Source organism: Pseudochaenichthys georgianus, chromosome 1 (assembly GCF_902827115.2).
Source record: "Pseudochaenichthys georgianus chromosome 1, fPseGeo1.2, whole genome shotgun sequence".
NCBI classification, from domain to species: Eukaryota; Metazoa; Chordata; class Actinopteri; order Perciformes; family Channichthyidae; genus Pseudochaenichthys; species Pseudochaenichthys georgianus.
In genome coordinates this window covers 4,775,297-4,801,661 of record NC_047503.1, presented here as the reverse complement: position 1 = coordinate 4,801,661, position 26,365 = coordinate 4,775,297, and the positions used below count along the sequence as shown (strand labels likewise).

At 43.0% G+C, this 26,365-nt stretch overlaps 1 protein-coding gene and 1 pseudogene across 1 annotated transcript; one reads left to right on the top strand and one right to left on the bottom strand.

The window, feature by feature from the left end:
• Positions 1–26,123, bottom strand: part of LOC117455734 (zinc finger protein Aiolos-like) — a 44,963-nt pseudogene extending 18,840 nt beyond the window's left edge.
• LOC117455748 (insulin-like growth factor-binding protein 4) lies at positions 5,504–24,407 on the top strand. The gene is made up of 4 exons (XM_034095297.2): positions 5,504–6,382; positions 15,947–16,107; positions 17,439–17,564; positions 20,168–24,407. The coding sequence occupies exons 1-4, from the start codon at positions 6,025–6,027 to the stop codon at positions 20,303–20,305; spliced, it is 783 nt and encodes a 260-aa protein (XP_033951188.1). The 5' UTR covers positions 5,504–6,024; the 3' UTR covers positions 20,306–24,407.
• Positions 26,124–26,365: the final 242 nt, after the last annotated feature.

The following is a 26,365-nucleotide window of genomic DNA, read 5'->3' as shown; positions in this document are numbered from 1 at the left end:
CCATTTTCTGATCCATCATTGACTGCTGTGTAAGCACCTTGTCCTCGGAGCGGCACAGGTCACGCGCACCTGACATAATAACGTTACTTACCGTTTAAATTGATCAAATAAATGCAGCAGACAATGCTATTCAACCACAATTACCATTTATTCTATTTCAACTATATTCTTCTTCTTATTATTATTACTACTATTGTTAGTAATAGTAGGCAAAATGTAATATATTTCACTTTTAATTTTTTTCACTTTTACATTTTTTTTTTTTTACTTTTCATTTTTCAAATGAGGGTGCATAACGACTCAACTGAGGGTGCAATGCACCCTTATGCACCCCCGTAGAACCGGGCCTGACCCTAACACTTTGGATCGGTACAAGTAACCTTCTCACTGACACGATTCCATTACCCTCCTCTGTTTGCATACTCGTCCATTAAGACACACTCGACACATGCTCAATAATAATCACAGCACCCCTACTTTGTGGCCCTAACTATCGTCAGGATAACTATATTACTGAACTGGAACCAAAAAATCCGAATTCAATCAAATATATTTAACAATTCGCAGATGTACCTTTTTGTATTAAGTAATGGCTGATTTATTATTTAAAACGAACGTCAGTGCACTGTGTTGACAGGATACAGTATTAAGCATAAGCAAACAAAGTGCCCTGACAAATCTGCCTGTAGTCAAAACATGTCAACAAAAACAGAGATGCCATCTAAAGATTAAGATGGACCTCACAGCTTTTACCATCTGCCTGGTCTGACCTTAGACCCAATTCAATGATTCATAACATGAAAAGGACAAGTCTAATGTTTGAATACACTAATGTTGTATTTATAATTAGATACGATCAGCTCAAAAATGACTTCTGCTCAGCAGTGGCTCAGTCAGTAGGGGCTTGGACTGTGAGCCGTAGGATCGCCGGTTCAATCTCTGACCAGACCTAAATATGGAGTGTGGACTGCTACTTGGAGAGACAACCCCTTCCCCCCACCCACTCCCATTTGCTCCCAGGGCGCTGTACAATAGCTGCCCACTGCTCCTGGTACTAGACTCCTGGTACTAGGATGGGTTAAATGCAGAGAACACATTTCACTGTGTGTGCTGTGTGCTCTGCATGTGTGACCATTAAAGAGGTTTTCATCCCTCCGATTCTAAATTATTCTTTAGTCCTGTGATCCAACTGAAATTCAAAGCCTTTTACAAAGTGTCAGCCTTAAAAAAGGCATTTTTCTCAAAATGTCAAATGCAACTTAACCTGAACAACAACTGTGGAAAGAAGTCATTTTGAGCTTGGACAAACGTAGCTTAGAACATAGTTTGCTGGAGTATTTCCATTTTATGGAACTTTATACTTCTTTTCCATTTCCCAGGTAAATATTGTACTTTTTACTCCAATACATTAACTTAAAGGGGACCTATCATGCAAAATGCACTTTGTGATGTCTTTTATACATAAATATGTGTCCCCGGTGCGTCGGGGAACTCACGCAGCGTCAGAAAATAAAACCCTCTCTCTTTTCCTCCGTACCCAAATCTTTTAAAAACGGGGGTACACGAGCGGATACAGATTTGCTGCCGATCTGACGTCAAATCGGCAGCGGACTCACAGAAAGTTGCTATCAGAAACAATGCCTGATGTGTTTTGGGCGTAATCTCGTCTTTGTTTACATTAGCAAGCCTCGCTAACGCTCAGAGCTAACCTGTACTGTAGAGCACATGTGTTTAAAAAGCAGGAAATAAAAAAAGAACTCACCTTGTGATAAACCCGCAAGAGAAAAGGCATTTGAGCTCCATACTGTTTCAGAAATAATCTTTGATGTGGTTTAGAACAGGATCGCGTTTTATCACAGCAGAATTCAACTTTATCTCCGGTAGAATTCTGATCAGGCATTAGCTCCGCCTCCTCCTCTTTTTTCAAGCTAAGGACCCAAAAATCTGCGTTTCTCTAACAGGGCTGAAAAGAGGGTATGAGCAGTATGAGGGATGGCTACAATGGGTGAACTGTTTGGTATTTTAAGCAAAAAACTTCACAGACATGTTTTTTTATTAGGTATGGCCCTACAATATATTTTTCCAATATAGCATAATAGGTCCACTTTAAATGGTAAATTGTAATGGACTCCATTTATATAACGCTTTAACCAGTCTTTACAACTCCACAAAGTGCTTTACATTCACATGTCATCATTCACCCATTCATACCCCCTTCGTACAGACGTGCCTACCAGATGCAACCTGCTCAAGAAAGCTAACATTCACACACCGTGGGCCATGTTGTCGGGATCAACATTCGGGTAAGTATATCGCCCAAGGATAAATCGACATGTGAACTGCAGGGGATGGGTATTTCCGATTGAAAAACAACCGCCATATAAACACATCTGATATGCTTGAACAATTTGATGCAGTACTATACTATTCATATATTAATGCAATCCTGTATTTGAAAGTGTCTAAACCGGCTTTAAAATGTACTTCCATGTATTGGTTTGTAATACAAACAGGATAATATAATATTCTAAAATAATATAACAAGCTGAAAAGAGCCTGCATACAGAGTACTTTTGATACTTTTGAGTACATTTAGCTGGTAATACTTCTGAACCTCTTAAGCAAGTCTTTAAACTTAAAACTGTTTCTAATAATGGAGTAATTGAAGACCATAGTATTACTATTTTTAAGTAAAAGGATCTGACATATTCCACCTCTGATGTTGGCATTGTCATTGAGATGTTGGAACCATGGCACACAAATACTGAATGTACTCTTCCAATATCAGAGTAGCACATGATAAAAAAGGCCCAACTGTAACTGTGTACGCAACAGGATGTATGATTACCTGGAAGAGCGTCAGGACACACTGTTTTAGGAATATGACAGCGATTAACATGATGACTCAGCCTCTATGGAGATAGACAGGCCCTTGGCCGTGTTAACAGGGTGCAGAATAAGTGGGAGACAATGGAAAACTGTCACACCCTCATTATTCGAGCAGTGGGTGGAATAACATCCAAGATAGAAGATTAACAAGTCACCCTCTCATAACTGAAAACATGGAGCCCATTCCTGGACCGCAGCAATAACACACCATATCCAACAACTGATGTCACCCCAGATCCCACATGTCAACTGAGAGACAATAATCTGCGCTTTTAGTACCACTATTACATTTAGCTATTAAGAAGACGAGATGGGTCAGGTGGCTGGAGGAGTGATTCAAATGGGAAATTGTCCTAATAAATGTCTTGTAACCTTCATGGTACGTGAGCTAAATACACACACAGATACACTATTGGCCAAATGGTTAAAGTGCTGACCATAAACAGCAAATTAACAACTGGTGTCTTCCAGAGTTGTTATTCAACTAATTTGACAACATCTGTTTATACTTTGTACTAATATAGGCAGAACACTTATTTTGAAAAAAGACACATCGGTTGTAGTTCTATAGAGATGAACACATTACAAAGATTGTTGGTGAAATATGAAGCAGACAAACATTGAAACGCGGCTCGTTGGCAAACACCTAGAAAACGGCATCGCTAACCTCTGAGTAACCGCCCTGAATGCACCCCACACAACTGCGTTTCATTGGGCAATCCTGGATTGGATAATGACAATAATAAATCCTTGAATCCTTGAAACGCAGCTCGTAAATAAAACTGCTCATAAAGGACACACAATGAAACTGCTGGCTCTCTGGTGAGCTCCAGGATCAGTGAGCCGCTCCACTAACTACCTGATGCCAGACGGGCTGTTCAAGTGAAATTGAACAGATGTCGTTTTCTTTCAAATGTTTCCCTTGGAATGCAACGAGTGGCTGAATAACGGGCATTCATGTTATTTCTGATCAAGTTTGAGTAATGAGGAATGTAGATGCCATGTAACCAACAACAACACACACTGCGGCACCACCTGAGTGCTGCGCGGCCTCATTGTGAGGCTTGGCTGCCAGCCCAAGGAAAAGAGCTGGAAGAAAGCGCTCTCACAAAGACATTACAATACATGCTGGGTTTCCATGGCAAAACAGAGGCCAAGGAAAATAGGAAAAAAAAAAAAGAATGAGACTTCGACCAATAAAAGCCATGATTCAAACCCTGTAAGGCTGGGTGCAGGGCATATCTCCCACACGCTGATCCACACAATCTTCCATGATCACAAACACACACGTATCATAAACTGGTCCACTTTAGAAACGTTGTTAAAAGTTATCCCGCGATCCCAGTGGAGGGAGGCTTGTTTAGGACCGTCTGGGGGGAGGGCGGCATTGAAGAGGGAGGGGGGGGGGTTAGACTGTCCATTGGCCTTTTACAGCTGCCCACTCCCGTTAGTAGCAAGGGAGAGAAAGAGAGAGAGATCTGGGGGCTGACATAATGAGGGGGATAAACAGAGTGACCACTTGACGCACAGGTCACACATGCACACACAGAGACACACACAGAGACACACACACACAGAGACACACACAGAGACACACACAGAGACACACACACACACACACACACACACACACACACACACACACACACACACACACAACACACACACACACACACACACACACACACACACACACACAGAGACACACACACAGAGACACACACACAGAGACACACACAGAGACACACACACACACAGACACACACACACACACACACACACACACACACACACACACACACACACACACACACACACACACACACACACACACACACACAGAGACACACACAGAGACACACACACAGAGACACACACACAGAGACACACACACACACACACACACACACACACACACACACACACACACACACACACACACACACACACACACACACACACACACACACACACACACACACACACACACACAGAGAGAGACACACACAGAGAGACACACAGAGACACACAGAGACACACACACACACACCACACACACACACACACACACACACACACACACACACACACACACACACACACACACACACACACACACACACACACACACACGCGCACACACACACACCTTGTTGAGTGAGCAGGCTTGAGGTTGCTTTGTTGTTTGAACAATGTTTTTCGACCCCCGAGGCACATACATGCGTGAGAGTGTGTGAGTGTGTGTGAGAGTGTGTGAGTGTGTGTTTCCGGCATTTGGGGTTTATTATAATGGAACAGGACTGGTGTGTTCTCAGTTTCATCATTTCAGATGGATATAAACAGGTATTTTTTTTGATGAAATAAGTCGAACACGTATGACTGAAGACGATAAGAGAAACCTGTGTGTGAGCAAGTGAGAGGTTGATTTTTCCCTGCATGCACTCAGGATTGAGAAAGGACTAGTGAGGGAGAGTGTGTGTAAGCTTGTGTGTGAGAGTAAGACAGAGGGAGACAGAGGGAGAGAGCTTTAGCCTGGCTTTTCTCTGCTGTGCTTTTCAGCTCCTTTCTCACTGGAGAAAGAGGCGTGTCCATGGACCAGTATAAAGTCCAAGGAGAGCCACTCGTGTTGAGCCATTCTCAGGAGCCTTTCCACTGCACACCAGCAAGAGGGGTAACTGCAGCTGTTACTGCAAACACTGCCTTTTCATGTCCTGCTCTGCATTTGGACAATTGTAGACCGGATTTTTTGGGGGCTCGTTCGAGGGCGGGCGAGCTTCTGGACTCGAACTCGGAGCGACAACAAGACTCACCTGAACACAGTGCTGGATATCCTTCCTGCTCATTCTAACGTAACAGAAAGTAGTTCCTATCACCACGCCACTCGCCAGCCGGGCACATCAGAAGCTGGCTCCAATTTCTGCACTGTGAAATTGAATCAGAGGAACAGAGAGGCAACACAGCAGAGGCTTTGTGTCCCTGCAGTTGAAACACTAACCAGCTGAAAATATCAAAGAGTGTCCTGGACAAAGCGCTCCTCTCAAACCTCTCCCTCAAATCTGCAGTGGAAGTAGAAAGTGAGGGGAGAGGAAGGCAAAGGGGAGCCTAGAGGGATTGTGTGCAGGTGCCGGGGCTGCCATGGTGCGTGGAGGTGACGGGGCAGTGGCTCCGTCCTGCTGGACCCTTTGGGCATTCGGCGCCCTGTCGCTGCTGGCACTGTGCCTGTCGGACCAGGCCATCCGCTGCCCGCTGTGCACCGAGGAGAGGCTGGCCAGCTGCCGCCTGCCTGACGGCTGCGAGGAGACGGTGCGGGAGCCCGGCTGTGGCTGCTGCCCCACCTGCGCCCTGCCCAAAGGGGCCCACTGTGGCGTCTACTCGCCGCGGTGTACCACGGGCCTCCGCTGCTACCCACCACGCGGCGTCGAGAGGCCGCTGCACTCGCTGATGCACGGCCAGGGGGTGTGCACTGACGAGAGGGAGGTGGAGGACAACTCAGGTGAGAGTAAAGGGTTCTGAACTCATGGAGAATATATTTTCCTTTGACTTGCTTTATGTTTCGAGGGTGGCAGTCGCTCAGGAGGTAGATGGTCGTCCTCCAAATGGACGGTTGGTGGTTTGATCCCCAAACCTTTCAGTCAACATGTTGATGAGTCCTTGGGCAAGATACTTAAACCCAAATTGGTTCCGATGGCATGGCAAAGGGTGTCTGAGTGGTAGTGTCCCTGAGCAGGTGCCGTCTGTATGAATGTGTGTGAATGCTGACGTTTTAAAAAGTTCTTATAAATACAGTCCATTTACCATTTATTGTAAATTACAAAGCATTTAGATCATATTTGATATGTGCAAATGTGAAGATGCTCTCTTAGGGTCAGCCACAGCTGAGCAGGTCTCCACCAAGCAGACCAGAATATCTTCTGACTCCGCTCCCTGGGCCTTACCTGAGCCGGGCACGGTCAAAGTAAGGTGTGTGTGTGTGTGTGTGTCGTGTGACGATGTGCTGCTTGTTGACCCTAATCACGGCTAAGCCCGAACCAGAGCCTGTACACTCCCCAGCTCCTCGCACATGGCCTGATGGGGGGGGGGGGTGCACACTCCTGATAGCTGAGGTGGGCGTGTGTGAGTGAGTGAGGAGCTTCTGCTGCATCCTTCTGCAGCGTGTATGACCGTGTGACGTGCTCGCGAGGAAGGAACCATGCGGTGTGTGAATACGGAGAAAAGAATACCTGCATATAGCTCATCATGCACATACTGAACGAAGATCCTGCAGGTTAACGTGCACTGAATTGAAATGCATTGTGGGAAAGAGAGCGTGTGTGGGAAAGTGAATGTGTGTGTGTTTGTAATAGGAGGAGGTAATAAAAGCTGCGTATGCAATGACTGTAATGGAGTGTGGCGAGCGTGGGGCTATTAGAGCTCTCTGCAATCAGTCATTCATTTGGTGCTCTTTCATGGACGCCCCCCCGCCGCCTCCTCCTCCTCCTCTTCCTCCTCTTCCTCTTGCTGCAGACGTCTAAATGTCTCTCTCTTTTGGTACGGCTTTTTATTTCCTTCTTTATTGTCGCATTCACTTTCCAAACAGAAAGTCTGTTTCCACTTTCACGAGGTGGGACGTCTAATACGGGAAGTCTTATCTACGCTTCCAGTTCACCGCTTTGACGTTGACTTCTTCTCCGGTCTCCAGTGTGTATCTTCCTCCGCTCTCCACAAAGGGAGTGGTGTTGATTCAAGCCATTAAGCCATACGAGACAGTTGTAATAATGTGTCTTAGCGCTTTCATCGGTTCCAGATCACCAGCGAACCTGCCAGTCGTTAGTCCCACTGATCTCCCGGACAGTAATGGCCGTAGAGTGTCTGTAAGTGCCAGAACAGCAACTTAGCCAATAGAAAACTCCCAGGACTCTCATCTTCATTCCGAATTCCCCTGGCCCCGGATGCACCCCCCCCCCCCCAACAAGCCTTGGAGCGCATCGCCCACCGCGTCCAGCTCCTCCATAAGGATGAGCTCATCGGCACTCTTGCTGCCAGAGTTGAAATGAGAGCCTTCTGCTCTGTGTGCAGGGCCAGCGTAGGTTAGGCGTTGCATGACTAACTGGAATCAGAGAGAAGAGGAAAGCTGCTCAGAGCCTGATAATAAAACCGGGGGCTGTCCGTCTCGCAGAAGGGTTATTGTTTCGGCTCTTTGATGCCGTCCGATCAGCCGGGTTTCAGAGCACAGGGAGTCTCACAGTCTCCGGTCCGGGGCGGCAGTCTTTTTGGAAAGTTCATACATTTGTTTTGGGTGTTCTGTAATCTGAGTGCTCAAGTCTGTTTGCCTGCACACTCCTTGTTACCGCTGGAATCTGTCATAACAAAGCGGGGAAGCACGGCCCGATAAATCTCACTGTGAATCCATTCTGCCGGGCAGCAGCTCAGATCGCCGGATAAGAATGTTCAAAGTAAACCATGGCAGGGGGAGAGACAATCAGAAAGGCGTAGGGGGAGAGGCGAAGAGCAACTCCAGCCACAAGCAGGAGATTTCCTTTGTGGCGCATTCACCGTACGTATGCATTATTAAACGGGGGGTGCATCTCCTGAATACACGTCTGACACTGCCCCACTCCTAGCAACAGTGAACATGCTAGATAAAAATAGAAGAGGGTTTTTAAAAACCAAGAGAATTTGTAATGAAAAGTACCCTGAGATGGAGGCAGAGCTCCACAGTCCACTGAAGGGGATTTAGGATGCTAATAGTTGCAGCTCTGCATCCAAAATAACATGCATACGATGTGTGCTGCTTCGTGACCTCTCTTTAAGGCTGGTTTTATACTTGCTACGAATAAAAATTCATGAAATCAAGTTGGCAAAGGTTATGAGCCATCACTCCTTGTGTATTTAAAAAAAAAAGAAGTGTTATCAACCTCATATTCTTGAGACAGCTTCATTTCATCTTAATCTTTCATTCTTAGAAACCCTCGCTAACTAGATACTCAGAATGAATCATCATGCGTATGTTGGCGTCTGCTCCAGCATTCCTGCCGAGTCGGCCCTGGTGTCGTGTTCGAACGCTTCCCTCTGACAGTGAAACGGATATTATTTACAAATGTATACAGATGTCAGATATGAGAAGTCTTACACCTACAGGCACTGAAGGAGTTGCATGAATGGAGCTGTTGGCGAAGCGTGACTCTGTCCCACTGCGCCCCATTTTGCTGTGACGCACGCAGGTCTTGATGAAAGCAGCATGCTAACTTTGATTTTCCTCAGCACGTTTTGGGAGATGTGGATGTGCTATGTGAGGATTGTCAGCAGATGTCCCTTATTGTTGTGTGTTTGCTTTCTTTTGTGCTGTGCAGCCCATTTGTACAGCTGCGGCTCTCATGCAGGAGTACATTGGATCAGCCCCCTTCTCGTGTTGGAGATGAGGGACACAGACAGGCCAACTTAGTCCTGGCCGTGAACACAGGCCCAATCTGAGTAGGACAGGGAAACGTTGCAATTCTTGGAAAATAATTCTTGCTTTTGGGTGTGCCAAATTGGTTCCACATCGCCACCATTTATATGAGGAATAGAATTATGTGTGAATTATGTAGGTATGCACGGTGGCCGACCACTGCATTTTCAAAAGGGATACAAATATAAAAACACAATTGTGTCAAAACACATGCTGCTTAGACACAACGCTGCAAGAAGCACAAAACACAACGGGAACAGGGACAATAAAAAGTGATGCGCACAGCTGGGACCGTAGCGCTTGGTGACATTAGGAGATTCAACTGTTGGCACTCTCACAGAGTTAGCCTGTCTCATGATTGTAAGTGTTTGTCAATATATTTGAAATGACTATGTTAGCTACATTAGCTAGCTAGCTTACAGCGTTTTGTATTTGCAACGTTACTTTTATGCAACGTTGCTCGTGTTTCGTCAAGTTGGGGAAGATGTTTCCTCATATGCATGTGTTCTGGCACATTTGTGTTTCTATATGTTTGTATTGTTTTTGAAAGTGCAGCGTGTTTCTCCTAATAGAAGTGTTTTGGGCCATTGTAGCCCGTCCCACCTGTCAGCCACCGTACAGTATGTATGTAACACGCAGACACGACAAAAAAAGTCTATTGGAGGAATATCGTTAACCCAACAGGAAGTTGGCCATTTAGATTTTGATGGCGTTATTTTACATTTGAAAGTGCTTTACTTGAACAAACTTCTCTTACAGACATAATCAGATTGATTTAAAAATGTTTCCCAAATTGGGATCAGTAAAGTAAATCTAATATTATCTGATCCAATAAAACAAAGAGGCAATTTACATGTGGATGTATTGACTTAATGTTAAAGGTCCCCTATTATACTGTTTTTCATCAATATATTATAGGTCTATAGGTTGGATATACACAAAACATGTCTCTGAAGTGTCTGAAACACCAAGCAGCATCCCATAATCCCCTCTGTTTCAGCCCTGTTTCAAAAGTGTTGATTCTGTGTCTGTTACTTTAGATGAAAATAAGGAGCCCCTCCCTACGCCGCTCTGATACCCCTTTCACACCAAGGCTTTTCCCGTTCTAGCTCCGTGCTAGTGCTTTTCTGGTTCGGAACCGGTTCTTCGGTTCAGCTCCCGCTCTGTTCACACCGCTCAGAGCCCGACTGGTGCTGCGTCATTGTTTGCGTTATGACGTAACCGTTATGTAGCCTGCTTCATAAAGCCAAACCGCGCGGAAACCCCTCACATCGACAACAATGACCGATTGCGAGCGCTACTCGTTTTGGTTTTGCTCTGTCGAAAACGAAATGGAAGAAATGGGACGACTTTACTACCAACTTTACAGTCGTTACATGCTACATTCAAAAGTTCTTTACATCATCATCATCAACGACGATTCCATAGGAGAAAGAAGGTAAATATACGTCCTATTCGATGGCGTTAGAGCTAGCTGTTGTTAGCCTCTGCACGCGCCAAGCTCAAAATACCCAGCTTTGCAGCATTAATTACTATGGTATAACATTAAAACTGATGCCCCTGACCCCGCCTCCGACGTAAGTGGGACGTATGCGGTGCTTGCTTTCTAGACCGAAAACTTTTTGGTGCTTGAAACGAACCGGATTTTAGCTTAGAGGCGGCTCCGCTGCGGTGTGAACAGGAAAAACCAGTGCTTTTCAAGCTCCAGCTCCGAACCGGCCCTGGAACCGCGTTGGTGTGAAAGGGGCATGAGAGATATTTGGTTAAAAATAACACAATGGTGCTCTAGGAGGAGATTCAGGTGATAAGGGGGGGGTTTATTATTTGGTTTGTTATTGGCTAATGGTTACACATGCCAACAAATCGTTATGACATCATAAAGTGGCCAAAATCTGATCAGCTCATTTTCAGACAGGTTTTTATATAAATGGATCAGGACGAGAAGAGAGGGGGTCTTTTTTCCTGAAACTTTCAGAATCTCTTTGCCCAGAGGGGACACATGTTGATCTATAAAAGACATGAACAAGTGGATTTTGCATAATAGGTCCCCTTTAATACATGCCTTTCATATAATGATCAATACTTGTATTGATATTTCAGGTAGTATGCCTAGTCACTGGTTCGTTAAGATACTGTAGTATTAACTTCTTCTCCTTGCACTGCAATTATACATATATTTTAAAAAGGGCAATCCACTCAAATGAAGTGAATGATATACTTAAATATGGTTTGATCTCATTCACTCCGGCTGCAGCTTTCTGTCATGTCTTAGATCTATTCTAGTAGTAGATTCAGTGCAACAACAATTGATGAAGTAAAGTTGGCTGGTACAGTATGATAGATTTTTACTAACACATCTGTAATTAATGAAAAAATGGTGATGTCGTTTCCATGAGGTTAAATATGACTTTAATCATATTAGATCACTTAATATTGTTGCACTCAGATGCTTTAAAAACTTCTTTTAAAAAAAAAAAGTTGATTGAAAATTAGGGTTGCGTTCCGAAAACAGAAAGAACTGTGGAAGACATAGGAGGCAGGGAGTGTGGGAAAACACTGTATTGAATTGAAATGACCAAACCATGTTTGATTTCCACCAGCGCAATCCAAAGGGTTTTTGTCAGGATCAAAACAATGTTTGTACTGGAGGTAATCTAGCTGGGGGATGATCATGGCTTTATTCTTGGAATGCAGTTTCTTTGATTTTCGCACAGCAGTTTATGATTGAAAGTAGGAATGTGCATTTTTTATCCCTCACTAAAATGTTTGTCGTTAAGATGATCTGCTTGTAAAAGTGTTAATGAAAAAGGACAGTCAACTGCTCTCTTTGGTTTCAGGCTCACAGATGTGTCGTACTTCAGGATGTCTGTTTTATAACATCAGTAGAAAGCAAAGTGGCCAAAGAAGCATCAGCCAGTCCGGCAGCTTTCCTTTCACTGTTGATTTAACTATCTTTCCTTTGACAAATGACCCTTATCCAACATTCCCACTGGCCTTTTTACCCCTAGTAGTCTTTAACAGTGTTTTTAGGAGTGCCCCAAACATTGACTCAGATGATTAACTGATTCAAAGAAAGCTCCTGCCAGGAAACGAGGATCCAGTGTTGACTAAAGTGAACACTTTTTTGGGACAAGGCCTAGTTGACTTTGGAGCTGTCTGCCAGCTCTCTGTGTTGTAAAAACACTTATCAAACACTTTGGAGGAGTAGCCTCCCCAAACAGTGTTCATTTTTCCGGAGATTAGTTGCTGTTAATATAGTATAATCTATTATTTCTATCTCTGTCACAAGAACCAACACATTACACTCAATGTTTTCCCGCATCTTGTGAAGGTTTGAAATGAAATGGACATTTCAGCGTCTCTGGGCAAGGTTTATGGAATGAATAAGCTGGAGGAACAGGAATGACCCTGGCTAAGGCAAAGGCCTCAGGAAAAGGTCTGATGCCTGTGCACTGAGCCGTGACTCTCAATGCACGAAACAGTGAGGATGGATTCAAAGGAAAAGACAAATCCATTACAATGTTTTCATGGGCTGTGGGACACCGAGAACTACGCACCGGTTGCATTTTTAACCCCACCCATCAGTGATGTCACAGTGTATAACACGCCCTGAAGTACAGTCCTACATCACTGCAACAAAAAGTAAAAAAATTGCTCAGCAAAAACAAGGAACTACTTTCTATATGGAATACTTGACATTTTGATTACATTGTGACAAATGTGTGGAATTCAAAAGCTACATTTCCTTAACTTTCCACTTTAAGCTCGATCACAAAAGTCAATCCCCACATGTTCAAATGACCAACTTTGGTCTCTATATAATGAGTGAATAAAATCAAATAAATAAAAACAATATAAACCACTTATTATGATTATATTATTGCAAAAAACTATGCAAAATGGCGTGCACGGTCACAGTGAGTGACAGGTGGGTGAGGTCACAGGTTTCTAGCTGCTGGCCGGGTCTGCCACCAAGGATCCACCTCTCCTCCCATTTTGGATTAGCCAAGAAGTTTGGTGGTGCCGCGGCGCACACGCTGAACATTGGCTCTTGGATGTCACAGAGACAAGGTCCACATTTTATCCAGCCTATGATTGTCCCACTTAACTGAGTGGGACATTCTATAGTTGCAAAATATAACCGTCATGACTTCTTACATAGGTTTGCCACTTTGTTGTTACTTTTAAAATATTATACATAGATACATACAGACATGAGGGGACTGGGAAAAGCTGTTGGCTCTATGTGGTGTAAGGATACTCAGCAGCTCCTGTTAGGGTCTTCAGACTCAAATGTAAATGGGTAATCTATGCACCACGCTTCATGAGCATCCTGGAGAGATCCTCAGCATATTTGTATTAATAGAGCAGATATTATTTATTTAAAAAAGGTGCATCTCAGGTTTTTGCACAAATGTCTCACAAAGGGGATTCTCTTTTGGCTTAGAATTACAACATATCAAAACAAAAAAAGAGAGGTGAAGGCAGTTTCTGAATCTAAGTTAGATTGTTTGGATAGATGTTTATCAAGATGTATTTATTTTCGCTGTGCACTGGTGAGTGGCAGAGCACAGTATCAGCTCCATGGCTGATAATGCGCAGCAGGCGAGCTGCTGATCCAAATCAAATGAGAACAGAGGGCGACTTCCTCTGCAGAAAACAGCGGTGGTAGCAAACAGGACATGCCACCCCTGACCCACTTCAGCATCACTTTGGCTCTCCTTACTGAGAAACTCAGAATTGAAAAAGTTTGAAGTGGTGAAAGAGGAGAAAGAACAACTTGGAAGAAAGGAAGCAGCTGAAACTCTGTTGGCGCTTGTGAAACAAAGTGCCGAGAGACACGTCCCCACGGGAAGACAAGCAGAGCAAAAGGACTGTCTGTCAAGTGTAGACACACGCGGTCACCTTCCAACGCAGGTCGCCAAGTTCTTTAAACAATTATAATATCCCAAACATGGCCCAGCATCAATTTCCTGTGAGCAGCGGGGCTCGGACTAGAGAAAGCTTGGGATGGTTTGGATGTGGACGAGAACGAAAGCTGCACATTGCACAAGACTAAGAAGAGTACTAAGCCACCTTGATGTTTCTTTGCCCAAGAGTGAATGCCTGGCAGTGACCTTCGATATTAACCATGGCTCAGATCTGGTTCAATGATCGGAGCGAGAACAGCTTCACACACACCGTTTAAAGTGCTTTGATTCTAGTGCCAAGCTGTAAAATGCCCTGGGTTATGAGCAAAAAGACTACACTCTGCCAAGTCTTGTTGGCCACAGGTGAAAAGGCACACACAAAACCCCTTACCCCCAATGTAGCTATCTTCACACACACACACACACACACACACACACACACACACACACACACACACACACACACACACACACACACACACACACACACACACACACACACACACACACACACACACACACACACACACACACACACACACACACACACACACTTGTGCCCACTTGTGACAGTGCAAATACCCTCTAACAACCCCCATCTGGCACGGAGGGAGGTTGTTGTGGAGGGGTGGAGAATGAGGAGGGGGGGGGGCATTTCCTGAGGAAGCAGCTGTGTGCCTGAAGGGCCGCAGATCGGCAGGGTTACAGGGATGCAAAGGTGAATGTGGCACAGACCATAATGTACAGAGGGCGGCAGGACAGGGGTGGCACGGTACAAGAAGCCTCAGAGCTGGTGGCTTGGCGGTGGTGCAGAAGACGAACAGCAGATTACCCCTCAGAGCGGGAACATGGCTCTGTGTCCTTGAGATTATCCTGGCCTCCTTTTTAGCCTACACCACATGGCATGCAGCTGAACATGGTGCACAATTGCCTCCTATTGTGCTCACATCATTAAAACACATTGAATTCTAAATCAGCATTAAATGTCTTTGCATGGTATTCATTTTAAAAGACCCCCGGAGCATTGTAAAAGTCCAAAAGTCTACTGTTATTGGAGAAGGCTGGATGTAATTATTTCCAAAATTCACAACAACAAAATATAATTTTTCAATCCAACATTTTTACCGCACTCAAAAAACGGTTCTCTCCCACGTGCTGCACATTGATGCAGGTCCATTCTGACATGGTATATTCAGGTTGATTAACTACAAAAGCCTCACTCATTTAAAGAGGCCCTTTAATGCTTCTGAGCGGTTTCCTATCCTGTCGTGTGCTCTATAGGTAAGTGGTCAGCAAAGGCTAACATCCTGAATAAAGTTCCCTCCAGATGGAATGTATCTCTCACAAACTTGTTTACATAGTGACATCACTATGTAACACTCGCGCTGGCTAGCGCTCCAACACATTGTTATAGGCTAAGGGGCGGGACATTGCCGACATCTCTAAACATTAAAGCATGTCACATAATAGGGCTTCTTCTATTGAACCCGTTTATTCGTTTTAAGGGATAATCCTTCAAGGATTTGAAATAGTTTTTTGGGGGGATGTCACAAAATATGAAGACAGACATTTAGAGCTTCATCGAAAACCTCAACAAAAGCTTTGAAATGTAGAACAATGTCAGTTCAGCCTCCTACAACTGTTTATGCAATACTTGACGTCAGTGCAATGTCCAATTTGTTGACATGGAGGAACTAAAACATTTCCCCTCGTCCTTTAGCAATGGAGAGGCAGGATGAGATCATCCCTGAACACCCGAACAACAGCAACATCCGCTGCAGTCCGCAGGACAAGCGCTGCATACAGAAGACCCTGGCCCGCCACCCTCCCAAGTCCAACCAGAGGAATAACAACGCCCGGGAGGAGGCCAAGGCGGCACTGGTGAGAGCAGCACCTTCTGACACGTTCAGGGAAAACAACAACCCATTGCTTCTGCTGCAAAGGTCTCAGCCCAGCAGGTGTTTCACATTAAGGCTTTATATTTCCAAAGCCACAAGCGTAACAGTCAGGTTATAAATGTACAAATTAGTTATTTACAGATCGTAACATTTAATTGCGGTCTTGCAGAACAAAGTACAGGTGCACATTGACATCAGCATGCAATGTGATGCTTTCATGTGGGCAAGCGGGGGATCCAGCATCCACACGAACCAGTCAGACTGCTTTTACCGCAGTGCGTCCATTGAACAGACCTTTTCCAAACATGTGCACGTGTCTCCCGCATATACAGTAGGTTAGGATTTAAAGACTTGTGGTGAAGCAGCTGGATTGGCTTTGCGGATTGATTATAAAAATCGGCCACAATGATGCATTCACATGCAATCATTAGTTGGCTTAGGTAACATAAACCTCTGCGATGTTGAGTTGATCTTTTAAGCCTGATTTCATTTATTTCATCATATAAATCATGGTAGCAAAGTTAAAGTTGGTATTGCTCAATTCATAGAGTTGCCAGGTATTTATTTCCCACTTTAAAATGCCACTTTTTATTTTATTGCATATTTGGTGTTCATTAAATTGTTGCCAAACTGGAATGATGTTTTTACATGTGGTGGTTCATTTGAAGTTTATCATTTAAATGTTCTCCCTGTTTCGTTTTCTGAAGATCAGCAATACTTTTCTGACTGCACAATTGGGAACATTGAAGTTTCATTTGTTTAATTTCCCTATAACCATTTTAGTTGCAACGAATAAACTCTGCCTTCATGGTACAGCTAAAGTATAACAAAGGATACTTTAAAGTCATCATTTCAACATTCCTCCTCAGTGGTGCAGGAATGATCCTTAAACCCTGACATCGAGTTAGCATTTGACCACTTCTGGTTCATAGTTCACAAAGTCAATGGTTTTTGAACGTGTTTTTAGTTAGAAGCCTGATATATATTCTGAGATTTTATATGACATAAAATACATCACTGAACATCCCACTGGTGAATCTCCAAAGCCTCGATCTGTCATAAAAACAGCGGTTGCTAAAAAGTGACTTTGACTAGCTAAACGTCATCACACCGAGCATTAGCCTCCTTTAGCTTAGCGGTGGTCTCACCGTGACGTCGTTTCGATATTAACATTTGAATGTGCAGTGTTCCCAGATCTGATTATCGCACAACACATCCCTATCAAGATCCAAAACAGACTACATTGTGCTGCCCAACGTGGTCTGGAATGCCGTTGTGTCCAGACATCGAATAACAAAGTGATTTCTCCTACAGGCTCCATGTCGTGCTGAGCTCCAGAGAGCGTTGGACAGGTTGGCGTCCAATAGCCGCACACATGACGACCTCTTCACGATCCCAATACCCAACTGTGACAGGAACGGAGATTTCCACACTAAACAGGTCTGTGGTCAGGCTTTATTGAATGACTGAGCAGAACACTCTTTGGCCATGTGACAGGCAAACTGCGAAGCCATATTATAAAGCCAGACAAATCTTTCAAACTTCATCAGGAACATAACGCAAAGCATGCCTGCAGAAGATGAAGTATTGTCTTACTAGTGGAATAACAACACAGACTTGCTCCAAGCAGACTGTCACGGAGACGCCAAGACCCTTGTGTGCAGTGATTTGTGGAGTCGAAGAGAGACCAATGGTTTGTTAAAGTGGTTTTCTCTAAACAGTTACCAAAAATCACTTTATAGCTGTTATGGTTGCAATTAGCCCTTCGAGGGAGTCACTTTTGTGTTATTGTGCGTTTGCACGATTGGGCAACTGCGCAGATAAGAGGGAGACAATCAGAGGAGATAACACAGATAAGACTGCTCAGACAATCAAAGCAGAACGCAGACGCAGAGTGAGTGATGCACGAACGCTCTGCTCACACATTCACGGTCTCCGTTGTGTTGATTGTGTAACGCCGTTAAAGTGTCTGTCTGCGCACATGCACAGGCATCTGTTTACTGTTTAGCCGAATGTGCACCGTGTGGGAAGTGAAGCACAGGTCATAAGGGACAACTGGCAATCATTCCATGGCAGGGTTACTCGGAGATGCTTGACTTACCTTAAAGGCTTTTGGAAACTGTAAATCATTAAGGAAAAAGTACAAAATGACCCAAACAGTTAGGATTACAGGAATCATTCAAAGTCCAGAGCTGGAGTCTCACGAGTTTTGTATATTTGACCATTTAGGGAAAACATAGCCAAGTGTGCGTTACAATGAAATCATGTTTATAAGCTTAGAAGTCAGGCCTGATGTCATCCATGGGGATCATGGCCCTGCCAATGTTCTGTAAAGATGACCAAACAAGTCTGTAACCTCAGTCTGAACCTCCAGTCATTGATTTCTCAGGGCAGAACAAGCTGTTGACACAACACAAAACAACACAAAGACTACTTATCTCCTTAACAGAACTCGTTAGCAAACACCTGCATGTTTGCACATCCAGACATTCCAATATTCACTCTTTTTTAAGCTCTGTTTTGCTCTCCAGCAATGACTTTCTGCTCAATGCTGCACATGATTCAGTTCCATTTGTCCTCAGTGTGACGTTTGGTCAAGGACAGGCAAGGTCAAACGGGCTTTGAGAGCTCATTTGTTGAATACAGAAGAAATACTAAAATATTAAAGTTTGGACCAAATATAAAGTATTGATGCCATGAAAGAGAATGTGAAACCTAGGAGAACTGCTGAGTTGGTAGATAAGGGACCCTTATTGTATCGTTATGAACAACTTTCAAATACATATAGTTGTTCGATCTATTGTTAAAAGAAAGATATTTGTTAGAGCCAGCTTTGCCAAAAGTGATCGCATTAGAGACTTCAAATTATCGTATTTTGACAAAAACAGTCGTACGCTAATCATGAGCATGCAAACCAATAGGTGTGAATGTGTAACCTTAGACAACACAAGTAAACACATATTCATACGACTTGTGATGCCTTCAATTCGATTTTATATGTCTTTCTTTTTTAACATTCATCAAGCTATGCGAGTAAGGGGGGGCGTCCCTAAGTTAATCAGTAAGACATGTAGCGCGACTGGAAGCTGTAAACTCTCTTCCAATGAGTGTGAAGCAGCAGGAGAGAGCATGCTAGCGAGACAGGCCTATTGACGTCATAGCCATACACAGATCATGATTGGCTGGAGAGTGTTCATGTGAGAAGACATGCATAAGATAGGATCAATATTTCGCTATGAGACAAACAGGCTTTAGACATGCAGGCTCATTTCCAGAGCGAGATGCAAAGAGATACATTGACTTTAGCCCCCTAACAAGTCGGTCATAAGAGGAGATACCAAACGCCATCTTGTGAGAAAAGATATTGGAAGAGTCACAAATTGGTAAAATGATCAAACATTGTGGCACTTTTGGACATTATTCACAGGGGAGGACATTATTCACAGGGGAGGACATTATTCACAGGGGAGGACATTATTCACAGGGGAGGACATTATTCACAGGGGAGGACATTATTCACAGGGGAGGACATTATTCACAGGGGAGGACATTATTCACAGGGGAAGACATTATTCACAGGGGAGGACATTATTCACAGGGGAAGACATTATTCACAGGGGAGGACATTATTCACAGGGGAAGACATTATTCACAGGGGAGGACATTATTCACAGGGGAGGACATTATTCACAGGGGAAGACATTATTCACAGGGGAGGACATTATTCACAGGGGAAGACATTATTCACAGGGGAGGACATTATTCACAGGGGAAGACATTATTCACAGGGGAAGACATTATTCACAGGGGAGGACATTATTCACAGGGGAGGACATGATTCACAGGGGAGGACATGATTCACAGGGGAGGACATGATTCACAGGGGAGGACATTATTCACAGGGGAGGACATTATTCACAGGGGAGGACAACATTATTATCATACATGGCATTGCTGAGTAGAGCAGCTTTAATATTTGAACCTGCAGTCGAAGAGACTTGTTAGAAGTGACTAGAATATGTATATATCTTTTCTGCCTGCAGTGTCATCCCGCACGTGACGGCCTGCGGGGAAAGTGCTGGTGTGTGGACCAGAAGACGGGCATGAGACTGCCGGGCCCACTGGAGCCACGAGGGGATCTGGACTGCCACCAGATAATGACTGCTACCCTGAGGGATTGAGGAGTGGGTGGGCTGGGGGGGGGGGGGCAGGACCAGCTGGATTCTACTGGTGCTTATTAGTAGAACTACGCGAGGAAAGGACTTTGCTCTAAAGCCTCGCTTCACCTGAGGCCGGTACTTGAGCCTGCGCAACAAAAAGGAAACCATTGATTTATTTTGCTATTTTGTTTTCTGTGTGTGAGAGGATGTGATCACAGATTTGTTTGAGCACTTGTTGTGTATTGTTTCTTTGTGAGCTTCAAGACCGAAAGTCTTTAGCCACATGCGCTTTAAAGCTACAGGTAATTGTGATCTTTGTTAGAGAGCAACATGTGTTCTTCTCTCTAGTCGAGCTTCAGTAGATGATTGTTCAAAATGACGTTGCATCAACCCCACCAGATAATCAGACGTGAAACACCACAGGAGCTGTTAGCACTAGAGCGGCTGGAATAACTGCATCACGACAATCCAGGAAGATGATCAGATAAAGGATTGTGTTGGTTTCTTACACAATATGTGAAATACATTGTAACGTCTCATTGTACTGTCCTATTTGTCCATCACCCCACCCATCTGGTAACTAGGTACCAACAAAGCACAAAACGTGCAAACACAAAGTCTAGTTCAGTGACGCCACAAGAGCAATAAAATAAGGGATGATAATAGATCGAATGAATAAAGAAACGGGGGAGGGGGGAGGCAAAGGAATGCAACAAATCCCTGCCATGAGTTACCAAATGATAAGCCATAGCTTTTCCCAACATCAAACCAAAGTGGAAAGTGAGATGAAAGAGATTACTTTCAACAACAGTATCTTTGACAGGCCAGAGTAGATTAGCTTCACCGCCCCGTGGCTAGCTCTGCTAGCTCTGTATCCTGGTGGTGTGGAGGGACTGGCAGCGCAGCAGGCACACACCCTGGACCCTGCTGATAGGCTAATCGTATTTCTCCAGCTGGTGCTAACAAGCCAGTGTTACTTTGATGATGTATGAATATGCTTCAGCATGAACAACTTCTCTCCAAACAGACTGCTCGGCAGGGCTTTCATGGTGCTATATACTGATCGTGCCAAAAAACAAACAAAACGGCTTCTGCACTTTTGGGGTATTGTTGAAGAATGGAACAGAAGACTGGGATTTCAGAAAGGGAGCATTTAGCATCAGCCAGTGTGAGGATCACCTACATGTGTGACTGTCTGCACTAGCTACTGGCCAAGAGGGCTTTCAAAGTGTGTATTAAAAGTTATTGTTGAAATGTATAGGTTACCTGACAATAGAGTGGTGCAGGAATGAGTCTTAAACCCGGCAATGAGTTGTTTCAAAGTCAATGTACTTTTTGTTTTTGTTTAGGTGCCTCAAACTTACGCTATATTCACGTTTTGTTCTGCAATATAAAATACGTCAGTAAATACCGCAATGGTGAATGTCTGAAGCTTTTATAAGTCTTAAAAACTGAAATTTCTAACCAGTGGCTTAATGAGACTACTTAAAGTTATAAGTATAGGCAAATAATAATACAAGTCAGTGGTGATACTCAGTCATGTGACCGGGATTTTGTTTGTTTGTTTTAGAGCCTAACGTTAGCGGTTTGCTTCGGGCCAATGCATTTTCGCATCGGGCAGAAGTAAAATGTGTTGTAATATGTCAAAATTATACTGCTGAACAAAACGTGTATCATAAACATGTGTTGGCTATGTTCTGCAATATTTCAAAAATGTTATGGAAAATCCCATAACCTTTAGTTTAGGTAGCTCTTGTGATGCTAAGTTCTGGGTCGGCCTACACAGCTATGTCTTCACTTCACTGTACCACTCGATAGCGCTGCACTAACACTTCAGATAGCTGGCCTGTTGTACATCGCAGGTGTGATGAGTCTTTAATATACAAGCAGAGCACAATAAGCATTCATGAATAAACTCCTGGCAGCAAAGCCACTCCAAGTCACCATGAAGCTTGGAACTGAGGTTGAGTTGCAGTAAAGTATAATGATTATGTGGAAACATGACAACGCTGGCTCTCATATGGCCTGTAGGGCATCAGACTAATATTAAAATGAGTTATTTACCAGTGCAAATATCATAGCTTCTCATCAACACGCTGTCAGTGAGGCTAGTACTATTCTTATGGAAGTGTGTTGTGCTTGTGGCAGGATAGCAAGCTTAAGCTACTGCTGGCGTTCATCACAACCAGATATGGACAGCCTGCTCGTTGGAGACTTTGGTTTTTATTAACTCAAGCACAAATGTATCTAAATGTGTCATTATTATAAGAAGAGCATACATGTCAAGCTAACAAATACATTAGTGCAGTCATTACAGATATGTCACAGATCAATCCTATTAAAAAACAAACAGATGAAAGCGTCTGTCACAAAATGGATTTCTTGTTATTTGTATGTCTTCAGACTCTTACGTTTGAGAGGGCATATCAAGGCTAATGTAGGTTGAGAGAAACTAATGATAGCGTGCAGGAAACGGGGAATATTCTAAAACATAACCTTATCGCGCATATTTACAATAAACAAACTAGGATGTTTCCTGAGAATTAAAGTGGTATCACTAATCTGTAATCCGTCTGCTAGTATCACCGTATCCAAATCAATGTGTTGTTTTCTTTTGAATGGGCCCAATTCATTGCAATGTATATTTAAAATCTGGATGCCCATGATAATGTGAATCTAGGCTAAGTGTATTTTTTTACTGCTGAATTTGAGGGCAAAATATAATTTGATTAGGTCGTTTATTGCTGGTAAATACACCTCAAGGGTTGGAGTCAGCGGTGTGATGAGGTCTATCCATCCAGCAGAAAAACAATGATGTTTCTTGTTTTTTATTAAATGTATCTCCTCAGAGAATATTCAAGTTTTTACTTGTACATTTCCATCGTATATATCAGATTGCTTTCTCAGAATATAACCCTTATTTTAGATCTGCTCAGCTTTTAATAAGACTATTTGAGCTCAACACACTGAAGGGAGGTTCATTCAGCTGCAAACAGAAGGAAAAGAAGTGCCATGGAAACTTTTATGGTTATCTTTATAATGCAGTTTTGCAAATGTTTCCGTATTGAATTGGGTCTCTTTGGGTCTATATAAATTGTGAGTCTGCTGCTAACTGGGGACAGGTCATATGGGCCAGAGTTACCAAAGGTAATCTAACTAAAGTTCCCCCACACCCTCTCAGCATTTCTGTGAGTATCTCCAGTGCATCCTTAAAGACACTCAATCTAAATAAAAAAAAAAGCAGAAAAGTTAAAATTCAGTTTTAAACAGGTTTACATATTATAAGGTAAAGCACAATAACCAATTCCAATTCCAATAAAAAAACAAAAACATCACAAGTAACTTATTTCCGTGTCTCTGTCTTGGCTTAGTTATTATGTTGTATTTATATCGATAGATTTTGGTTGCCAGTTACTAACAACTCTACATACTGTGAGTAATTGAATGTGATGTAGTGTCGCTGAAGTCAATGATCAATTTGCTGGTATATTGCCTTGACGACTACTTTCTTGTCACTGAAGAAAGAAATGTATCCAAAGATAGTTCACCAAAACACAGACGGATAGACAGAAGATGTATGGGTGGAGTCATGCTGCAGCTTAAAACTGTCAAAAACCAAATGTCCTGAGAGTCGTCCCAAAGACAAAGTATCTGAAGACATCAATACTCGTTCAGTGAACTGCATGCACACGATGGAGTCCCAGCTAAACCCGACCATTCATTACCAGGTGAAGGGTTACCAAACATGTTTCTCTGGTAAGTGCAATCTGTGAGAGAGGGCCTTCTAACAACATGAACTGTGTATATAAGATATAGTGCGTTGCTTGATCTCTAACTTTGATGTACTGAACAGTGATTGCATTTCTCGCCAATAGACTGTTCCTGTTTGCCTTTGATATTATCTAATCATTTGTAGAAGACATGAAGAAATGTTTGCATGCATACAAATGGCCTGTGGTTGGAGACAGCGTAGGTCTTGTGTATCTTGTCCAGAGCAGGACCGCTATACTAAAACACTGAAGCTATCTAAAAACAAATGAAATGGTCATTATAATGTAAATGTTTACCTGATGAAAATGTACACATTGTAATACATCAATTAAAACATTTTAGAAACTACAAACCTATGCTTTCGCTGTTGTTATTATGATTTGAGCGTATATAATGTGTTGGTGTGTGGGCTAACAAGTCAAAGGAAGTGTGGACATACATTGGTTGGAAAGGTTTTTTTCTCCAGTCACTTGTTGCTGGATATCATAACCTATAAATATAGGGCAATGCTTATTTAATAATGTATTTATATCTTGTATTAGCTAATAATCTAAGTAAAACAAGTCATTAGTAAATAAAAGCTGTCAAATAAACATAGTGGAGTAAAAAGTGCAATATTGGCTTCCAAAAAGGTAGTGGAATTATAAAGTAGCATTACAAAAATACTCAGAAATAGTAAGTACTTCAAAATTGTACTTGAGTACATTACTTAAGGAAATGTACCTTGTTACTCTCCACCACTGAATACAACATATATTTCTCATGTGTTTCTGTTTGTTTTGTCGTGATTACAGACTCCAAGGTAATTGCCATATAAGCCTAGAGTTTTAAATGTTACTGTTTTTATTTATGTTTTACTTTAAAATGGACAACTGGGGCATATCATTAAAAACTCTTTGTCAGTGCATGAGGTCGTACATGTTGGGATATAGAGTTCCAAAAAGCCATACACAGTGAAATAGGACAACACATGTTTCAGTTGTCTGTAAACACGTTGGATGCAGAAAGGCAGTCAGATTTGGCTCCCCTTGTAAGTCACATGCTAATTTAAATATACAACTCCCCCATCTGAGTCTTTTGACATACAGCTTGAGAACTACCTCGCAAGCCAATCAGAGCAGACCGGGTTTTAAAAACATAGAATCTAAAATGGAGAGTTTCATAAATGGAATGAATACAGTTATATTAAGGAAGACAGAATGATAAGTAATGTGTCTCTTTTAAACATGTGCAATCTAAACATATCCGCTCGAATCTCTTTAAAAAGCACTTGAGATAAACATATTGGTTTATGTTATGTATATGTTATCAAGAGGGATATTAGGATAGGACTTTTTAAGTTGTATCGATTCATTTTGAAATAGGATCAGATAAAACATAGCATGATTAAATAGCTGAAATGATAGAATCGTTATTATTTGTCACATACGCGGCTACTAACTATTTGTAAATGTTACATGTGATTTCTTAGGTGTTTGAAGTTTAGTTTTGTTGACCTTTGAGTTCCAAAATGCAATAAGTAACCAAAGCTGCTTTTAATACTGTGCCAAAATCATCCGAAAATGAAGTACTTATTGTAGACTTTTTGGAATTTCTGTAACCAATCATTGTCCCGTATGTTCCCCGAGGATATGTTTGACTGACAGGTTAATGATAATACTCAAGGCATTTACCTCTGGAATGATACATATGCCTGCAGCAGCTTCTAAAAATACCTCCACCATCCACTGCCAGAGTAAACTTTCAAGTCTGCTTAGTTCCACTGCCTGGGCCTATTTTGGGGAGCTCTACAGGCTTAAGAACTGGGTCTGAAGCTGCGCTACGAAAACAGCTCCAAAGGTTCTCCTCTGATAGATGTCACGGGCCCGGTTCTGCCTCTGGGCATCCACAATCCCACAGCTGCGCATGGGAGGCCCTGCGTGAGTGTGTGTGTGTTAAACCTACACAGTAGCTTACAAGAGGCATGTGACCTCCACCCTACCTCCAGATGTACTCCATCACAGGTGTCCCAGCGCTTTGACAGGCCTCGTGTGGAATCTGCCCCCCGTCCCATCCGTACAGCCGTCTGGCCATCGCCTGCTAAATGAAAAGAGCATGAAGCACCACACCTGCAGATGAGATCACAACAGTGTCTGTATGCATATTATAGAGGCTGCAAGTCAAGCGGAAATAAAATAAGCTCTCAAGTGTGCAGTGTAAAGAGAAAGAAACGGGGTCACAATGAACACAATCAATTAACAAATCCAAAACAAGTACTATTCAGGTTGAATGGACAGAGATGTAGGCTCAATCCTACAGGCTTTGGATTGT